Source organism: Vigna radiata, chromosome 11 (assembly GCF_000741045.1).
Source record: "Vigna radiata var. radiata cultivar VC1973A chromosome 11, Vradiata_ver6, whole genome shotgun sequence".
NCBI classification, from domain to species: Eukaryota; Viridiplantae; Streptophyta; class Magnoliopsida; order Fabales; family Fabaceae; genus Vigna; species Vigna radiata.
Window position 1 is genome coordinate 13,039,148 of NC_028361.1, and position 9,500 is coordinate 13,048,647.

General features: G+C 37.8%; 1 protein-coding gene across 1 annotated transcript; it reads left to right on the top strand.

The window, feature by feature from the left end:
• Window positions 1–5,661: 5,661 nt before the first annotated feature.
• LOC106776790 lies at window positions 5,662–7,116 on the top strand. The gene has a single exon (XM_014664257.1). The coding sequence runs from the start codon at window positions 5,662–5,664 to the stop codon at window positions 7,114–7,116; it is 1,455 nt and encodes a 484-aa protein (XP_014519743.1).
• Window positions 7,117–9,500: the final 2,384 nt, after the last annotated feature.

Sequence of the window (9,500 nt, forward strand, 5' to 3'; positions counted from 1 at the left end):
TCCTAGAAAGTGTGACAGAACAGGGGACCAAACAAAGGCAACTTTTATAGTGGAATGGTCAAGAAAGAAGGGTTTAAAAACTATCTATGCTTCAGAAGCAAAGAATCCATTCGAAAAAAGGGGAGAAATCATAATTTTATTCAAACAGGTACTCACAATAAGCAAGGGGGAAAATATTGACTTCACTTCACCATACATGTTAGTGAAAGATTCAAAACTCAATAGGCCCANAACCACAAAGTANAGAGGTTAACTCAGTTTATAATTTTCTCTAGCAACACGCACCAACATGGTCAAAAGGGAATATGTAGTATACATTATGATACTCACCGTACGTCGGCGGAAGGACACAACAGCAAGGGCGGTGCTCGGAGAGTGGGAAGAAACGCCAGTAATCGACGTTCTCGGGGCGTCACGGTGGAAGCTTCTGTCGAAGAGAGGCTTCTGTCCTCCGGTGGCCGTGTGAAGAGACGCGACTTCTATGAACGACGACAGAGTCTGGGTAGTCCTCCGGTGGTCGTTGAACGGCGAACCACGGTGGCAACGCGACGAAAATTTGTCGTTGAGAGGGAGAGTTTCTCTCTCTAAGGTTTCTTTGTGAATCTGAAAATGAAATATGAAATCTTTCCTTCCCTTTTCACACAGACCCCTCCACTAATTCAATAATCCACGTCATTTTTTATTTTTTTTTATTTTCTTAAACTTCAACCAATGAGAACGTGACATGTCATTGGTGTAAAAAATTTGTCACCACAAAGATGTCAAAGTATCATTTTCCTTATTTTAAGGATTGATTTTATTTTTACGAATTGGTTTTATGATTTTGATTTACTTTAATTTGTTTATAAAATGATTTGATTTTGATTAATTTGGTAACGTGTGATTTTATGTGATTTTTATTATTAAATTTTATTTTATCTTATTGGTTGATGTGATTTTGATTAATGTGATTTAATTTTATTTGATTAAACTTTATTATTCTGTTTTGAAAGTTTTTCATTTTTTACTCTACACGAAATGGTTATCCTCCATGAAATTGAAATTTTTCCTCCCTTAATTTATCTCCCATTTATTTCATTTTAGATTTCCTTAATCACCACTTTTTTACCCATCTTTATTCATCATTTTTCCTCTTAAAAAGGTAGAAAAAAAATATTTTTTGGGGAGAGGGCGGACACGGTCGGGTCTTCTTCCTCCACCCTCACTCTCATTTTTGCATCCAATCTTCCACTAACTCCAACACCAACATCAAGCGCTGCAATCAGAGTTGAACCGCATCTCCTTCTCCTAAAGTCCAAAGGAGATCTCACATTTTAGAAGAAACAAAGGGACGATCTAATTGTGTGCGTGGTCATTTTACTCAACTCTCAATAGCGTGGCCATGGCTCCAAGGCTGCTGTACAGCGTGCTCTTTTGATTATTGTACCTTCTGTGATTGGATTCTTGGCTGCTCATTGCATACGGGACGGTGATGGAGGGCATGGCTGCCCCAGTTGGGATACAGGGTTTGGGCCTACACCGAAACTTGTGTGCACCTCCTGGTTTCACATTTCTGCACCCTTTTTTCTTATCGTGCTTTTGTTATCGTTATTTCATTCCCTTATTTCTTTTCTATTCGGTTGATTTTTGCGTTGTTTTTTTTCATTTTGGGTATCGCTTGTATGATAATTCCCATCCCCTTAAATTTTGATTTTATTTATTAGTTGGATTTTGTTTGTTTATTGCGCCCTAATTTTTTATAAAAAAAAAACTATAAAACAAAACATAAAAAATAAAAATGATAAAATAACATAAAAATATAAAATATTAAAATTAAAAAATAATTTCAGTATTTAGCATCTTTCATTGTTTAATTTTTTTTCTTTTAAATAAAACAAATAAACGCTAAAGATAGCGTTAGATTAATAAATATAGTTTCAATTCATTAACTTTTCTTTTCCAAAATACTTGTGTAAGGGATTTTTTTTTTATTTTATAATTACTATTCTCATAATTTTTTTTAAATATTTTTTAAAATATTGTTTTACTATAATAAAAGTTACAAAATAAAAAAAAATAAAAATGTTTTAGAGGTTAAAGCACATGTGTGATCGCACGCATCGTCCTTGTGCTAAAACTTCTTCTTCTGTTTTCTAAAAACTAAAAAATCATGTTTTAAAGGTTTAAGCAAGTGTGCGATCGCACGCATCGTCCTCGTGCTGAGATCTTTTCCTCATTCATAAAAATAAAAATAAAATTTTTTTTAAAGGTTTAAGCACGTGTGTGATCGCATGCATCGTCCTCGTACTAAGAACCTTTTTCCTTTTTTTATATCAAATACCAAAATAAATATTTTCAAACAACAAACTTTCTCTCAGCTAGAACTACGTAACCCTGATTTCTCATTTTAGTGAGAATACGTAGGAGCAAGGTCAATCCTTGTCGGGCTCAAAAAACTAAAAAATAATTTTTGTTTCTTTAGATTGTCGTTTTTTGGGATAATTAAACATTTTGTAAACCACATCAAATTCGCATATTTAATTAAAGGTACTGCCTTCGGGCAGGCGTTGTAGGGTGCTAATACCTTCCCTACATGTAACCGACTCCCGAACCCAATCTTTGGTTTTCGTGGACCGTGCTTTATCATTTTATGGTTTTTCCGTAGTTTTCCAGAATAAACTATGGTGGCGACTCCAAACTTTTTTTCAAAACGTTTCTTTTTTGGATCGTCGTCCCGTCGCGATTCCGGTTGCAACAGATGGCGACTCCACTGGGGACCATGAGAGAGTCAAGTCATTTAATTAGATGCGCAAATTCGATGTGATTTTGCTTTATGTTTTTCTTCCCTTTTTCGTTTTTCGTATTTGTATATTCTTATCTGTGCTTGATATTTGAAATGATTTGTTGGGTATTGAACCCTAGGGTAGAAAACATGTTTATATCTGCCTGGGAATCTTTTGGTTGTTTTGCAGGTGAGGTTTGGGTGCATTGCATTCTCCCTTCACACACACATATTATGCATCTATCGAGTGAGGCCCTATACCCGGGTCTAAGTGCAGCTTAGAAATAGAGGAGTTGTGTAGCGGTGTCACTCTGGGATGTACTTCCTGTTTGGCTATCGTGAGAACTCCAGCTAGAGTCTGTTCTCTTCATTTGTCTCTCCGTATCTAGTTGATTACTCGACTGTTGTGGAGATACTGTGGAGGGGGCCATAGCTCTAGTGACCATTGATCCTTAGGTTTAGGGAACTATCCTTGTGAGATTGCATATATTTGACCTTGAATCTTAAGCGTCAAACCTCTGTTAAGGCACAAAGGGAGATGTGTTCGGTCCTATAACCCTCATCTTTGTTGAATAAAATTTTGCACCTTGTACATATCACTGTAGCTTTTTTTTAAATCTCTTTTCTTTCTTCCTTTTTCTCATGCATTTTTATGGTCTTGTCATTGGTTCTAGGTAGGAATTATAAATTTGTGACTAAGCCTTCATGGTAAAATGGAAATTAACATGAGACGTGAAGTCAAGGAGGGTTCAAGTTCATACATTTTAAAGGAAAGGATAGCCATTGAAGCAGAGGAAGTTAATATGGATAGTTTGAGAGAACTAGCGAAGAAGATGAGCACGACCCAAAAGAATGTATTTAGGAAGGAGTATGGGAATTTGTTGAGTCTGTTAGAGGTGGAGGTCCAAACATCGGCGATTACTACTTTAGCCCAATACTATGATCCACCACTGAGATGTTTCACTTTTCGGGATTTCCAATTGGTGCCAAGTAGAAGAATTTGAGCAGATCTTAGGTATACCTCTTGAGGGAAGAACTCCATACAACTACCTTGGGCAATATATCCCTATGTTGCAGCTTGCAAGAATCATGAGAGTACACCCTATGCAGTTGGAAAGTGAGTTCATAATCAAGGGTAAAGTAAGGGGCTTTCCTCAGAGGTACCTAGAGCAGTACTTGCATCGTTTGGCTGAAGAAGAAAAGTGGGAAACATTTATGGATGTATTGGCTCTTATCCTATATGGTGTCATGCTTTTTCCTAACATCGAGAGTTTCGTTGACCATGCCGCAATGAACGCATTCGTAGGATACAAAGAACGCTTTGAGAATCCAGTCATCGCTCTCCTGGCGGAAGTTTACGGGACCCTTAATCAATGTTACGAGCTAAAGGGAGGAAAAATTTTATGTTGTCTACCAGTTTTGTATGTATGGTTCATCTCTCGAGTGAATGAGAACACATTGAATGTCACATGTCCCGTGGAGGAGCTACTGCAGTGTAAACCAAATATGAAAGGGGCAAATGAATGGGCGCAGCTCTGTGCAGGTTTAAATGTGGGGCAAATTAAATGGAATGTCCTTTGGCAGCAAAGATCGCAAATCATATATTATTGCGGGAGGTACCCTAATGTGCCCCTCATGGGTATCAGGTGTTGCATTAACTACAATCCAGTGTTAGCACAAAGGCAATTCGGGTATCCTATGAGAGGATCGCCCACACTGGCATCTCTTGCCATATTGCAGATCTATTATAAGGAAGGAACCTTTGCTGAAGTGCTTCATCAAATTAGGGATGCTTGGGGCAACGTTGTTCGTGCGGAAAGGGACCCAAGACCATGGACTGTTTATGAGGGAATTCCTTACAGCCATTGGATTGCGGAAAGGGTTAGGACAGTGAGGTTGCCTTTCAAGTTAAATTCTCCTAACCTGGAGAGTGAAGAGCAACTTCATAAGGCTGAAGGTGAGGAGGTGCAACTGTTGAAGGTCGAATTAGAGCGGATGAAGCTAGAAAATATCAAGTTGGCTAGTAATGTTCAGAATCTACAGCATGATTATGCGAATCTTAAGCAAGATAGTGTGGAAAATAATGAAGTATGTGAAGAGTTGTTAATAAAACAAAGAAGAGAACTAGTAGTGGCCAAAACTGAGCTAGCCTTGAAAGATCGGGAGTATGGTTTAATTGAGATATCAGAGCGTGTTATGAAGAAGATGTGTGATGAATTTAAGAAGGACAAGGAAAAGGCACTGGAGGACCTGCGCAAAATGCATATCAGGTTGGACGACGCCGAACAACAGGCAAAAGCAGTAGTGGCAAAGCTGAAGAAGGAACGTTGGCATCGGCCTGAATCAGACAAGAAAAATCAAGAACTGATGAACCAGATAAAGGAGTGTATTGTTGAACAAGGACGAGTTATAGAGAACTGGAAGGGAAGTTTCTCACGGCTAGCCTCCCTTGCTAATGAAGCCATTAAGGATGTCCCTAAGTTATTGGTTGACGCTGAGTCCGCAATGCCAATCTTTAACCCACCCAAGAAGGTTGAAACTTTCCTCAATTACTGCAAGAAACTGATGAGGGAAATGAAGAATATGATGGCTAAGGCTCGTGATAGTTGATCAAGACTTTGTACCTTCAATGTGATGAACTTAAATGTTGTGGATGTTTTATGAGTTGCCCTATTGACTTTGTTTCATGTTAATTTCCAAATTATACGTTTGGCATTGTTTTCACATCTTTATAATTTCTGGCTATAACAATGGTGTTACTTTGTTTTTGCTCTTTCTCTTTCTCTTTTCATTTTTATCTTCTTCTTCTTAATTTATTTCATCTAATGAAATTCAGTTTAAAAATAACAATATGACTAAGTCTCCAAGACACCCTAAAGGACACGAACCAGTGAAAAATCATGGAAAACCAAGGAGAAGTTCAAGAGGGGATGAAATTCGATATCCAACAACTGAAGGGACAAATGAGCCAAATCCTAGAGGCTCTGAATGCATTACAAAGACCTGGAGATTCGCAAGCACCGCGACCGCAACCAAGAGCATTAGAGGCCCAAACTTTCCCTCCTCATGGTCTTCCTCCGAATTACACTCCACCTTCAGGAGCGGACTTGAGACATGTTAACACACAAAAGGTCGAAGATAACGCAGTTGAAATAGAAGACAAGCTTGGGGCAGACACTGCCATAATTCATGGAGAGACAACCCAGTCAGGTATGGCAAACGTGATAATGACAAAACCACCTGAGATAGAGTCTTCACCTTACGGTGTTACACCAACAGAGTTTGAAAAACTGGAAATGCTTGGGAAAAAGTTGAGAGCCATAAAGGGCAAGCATGTGTTTGAATTTGGAGATGCTAGAAAACTATGCTTAGTTCCTGATGTGGTGATACCTCCAAAGTTCAAGTTGCCAGAGTTTGAGAAATATCGGGGAAATACTTGCCCAAGGAACCACATAACCATGTACTGCAGAAAAATGACAGCCTATACTCATGATGAAAAATTGTTGATTCACTTATTCCAGGAAAGTTTAACTGGCGTGGCTCTAAGTTGGTACATGCGCTTAGAAACAGCGCACATCTACACATGGAAAGATCTGGTTGACGCGTTCCTAAGGCAATATGAATATAATGAAGATATCACACCTGACAGAGTACAACTGCAAAACATGGTGAAGAAAGAGTCTGAATCATTCAGAGAATATGCCCAAAGGTGGAGAGAAATTGCTGCCCAAGTAGAACCTCCTAGGAGTGACAAGGAGATGACTACCATATTTCTGAATACTCTACAACCACCATTTTATGAGCACATGATAAGCAGTGCCTCTTCGAGTTTTGCTGATATAGTAGTAATTGGAGAAAGAGTCGAGGGTGGCATAAGAAATGGAAAAATCACACTAGATCCAAATCTGGTGGCGAGTCTGAATGAGTATGGTCTAGGACAAGAGGAAAAGAGAAAACAAAAGGCTAATTCACATTTTACTGCCCGTTCCCAGATGTCGCATTCCTATGGGTTTAACCGAGCCATTGAGGAGAGAAATTACAATCGCAATGAGAAGGTCGTCAATTTCACTCCTATCCCCATGACCTATACACAGTTGCTGCCAGATCTTCTTCGCAATAACCTCATAGAGGTCTGTCCCACCAGACCTACACGACCTCCTTACCCAAAGAAGTATGACATAAATGCCAGGTGTGATTATCATGAAGGAGCGCGTGGACATTCAACAGAGGCATGCAAGGCTTTAAAGCATAAAGTGCAATCTTTGATCGATTTAGGATGTTTAAAGTTTGAAGAAAGTCAACCCAGCACTAAGGCAAGGCGTGAGTTCGTCGCTGCAAATGCCATCGACAATTGAAGAGGACTCTAGGACCATATAGGAAAGAATGAGTTATTGTAAAGAGTGAAGCTGATGTGGCTTTGCTCTTGTTTTGATTTGTCTTATTGTAAAGACTATGCTCATTGATATTATGCTTTCATCTATGACTTTTAATGTGAACATCCATTACGCAGTTTCTCCAAGGTTTACTGGAAATCATGTCTTAATAGGGTGTCGTGGATAAAACGAAAGCCGCAAATAACAAAATCGAAAAAAAAAAACAAAAAACTGAAGACAATCTTGAGTCGTTTGTCTTTCTTGCAAATCGTCAAACTCTTATTTTTCAAAAATAGCAAAAAAAAGAAAGAAAATGATGAAAAAAGATGATCAAAAAACAAAGGTTGCAGTGTCAAATTTTTCCGAGGTCAAATGTTTAATAAAAAATAACAATTTGACATTTTTCTCGAGACATTTGTGCACATGTTGCTTGAAAACCTTCACCCTTCACTTTTCCAAAATAAAGGATCTTTCCCAACAAACATTGTCATGCCCTCAATAACAAAAACCCTTACACTGGGGCAAGTTGGCCTGGTCAAAATTTTTCGCGCTTGCACTAGTTGGGTGATCCCTGAATCCATTGAGGCAAACAAGAAAACAAAAGAATTTTCCAAAAAAAAAAGAGAGAAAAATGACTTATGTTGAGGTCATCTAGTCGTAGAGCTAATCTTTTGAAAATAAAGCAATCAGAGTTCAAAATGATGTGTGACCTTCTTTTCTTTATCCAAAAAGAAAAAACATATATCCATTGTCACCCCATTTGAGCCAAAAATAATTTCTTTTTCAAAATTATTCCCAAGCAAGGGTTGTCATCAGGTAGGAGTCAACTCAGTGTCTAAATAAAGAGCACTCAATGATCAAATGAGGAAAATTCATCAAGAAGAGTGAACAAAAAAACAAAAAAAAAAAAACAAAAACAAAAAGAACAAAAAGAACAACAAAAAAATCACAAAGTGATGTTGAGCAAAAAGAATGAAAAACGAAGTTCAAGAAAAGCAAAGTGCCCAAAAAGTCAAATAGTTGATGCAATACCTAGATGATAACCCTTGTTTCAAAAAATAATAACCAACAAACATTCATTTGAGCCTTTATATCCTTTCTTCCAATACCTTTTAGCCCTTAGCCACGTTACAAGCATAATAAAGTCCATGCAGATTGAATAATAATTGCTCAAATTTTCATAAAGCTTAATTTTGCGATAAGGCGAAGTGACTTTCAATGTTTCGTGAAAAAAAAAAGTTGAAAAAAAAAACAAAAGAAGAGGAAAAAGTAATGTCTCAGGAAAAGGGGATCTCCCTATCAACTAGCCAGAAGCAAAAAAAAAATAAAAATAAAAACAAAATAAAAAAAAATAAAAATCAAACCAATTAGAGCCAACCTTGTTAATCGATCCTTTTCATGCCCACCACCTCTTCCAAACAAAACCTTATGCCAAAAAAAACTAGGGCAACTTTGTGGATTTCACCACGCGTCTTCACCCTGAAATTCATCACCCCATAATCTCAAGACTAGGGCAGCTTTACAGATCTCCCTTGAATTTTCACCCTAATTTTCATGGATCCAAACCCCAACTCATTTTTCCCAAACACCAAACCGAGACAAAATTTTGGGTATCTCGTGTTTTGTCTTGACACTCACATATTACACCTCCTTTGGGGTTTGTAGCACCCATATGACTATTCAATTCCCTTCCAAACCTTCATAAACAACTTTTGTTTTTCCCTTGCCAGTGAATTCAAGCACGTGTGCACTAATGTCAAGAAAGAAAAGTCAAAATGTGATAATCTCAAAGTTTAGACATCGGATGTAAGACATTTATCACTTTCACAAAACATTGAAAATGAAAATCAGTTTGATAATTGCGAGCAAGACAATTGAGTCAAGCAAAAAAAAGAAAAAAAGAAAAAAAAAAAGCACAAAACAAAGCAAATGTTTTCATATGTGCATCAATCCATGAAAAAGAAAGTTTTTCTGATCGAAACCCTCTTCATTCATATGAGTGGTTGTCGAATCCTCCTTCAAAAATGCAAAAAAGAGTAGCATCAAAATTTCAACACTTTGCAGTAAAAGGTTTCAATGCCTTGGTGTATTTTCAAAAATCAAATTTCTAACAAAATTGCAAAACTACGAATTTCGAGAGTTTCGAAATTTGAAAGCCCTGTTTTACCTGGCCCCTTAAGCCCAGTTTCCACACTGGCCCCCAAGCCTAGTTTCCACACTGGCCTACAAAGCCCAACTTACATTACACCCTAAGCTCAAGTTTTTCTTTTTGTTTCGACCCACTGTAAGACAATGGTCGAACCCAACAATCACATCATTCATTCACCCATAGGGTTGGTACACCCTCCACGAGGTTAGTACACCTC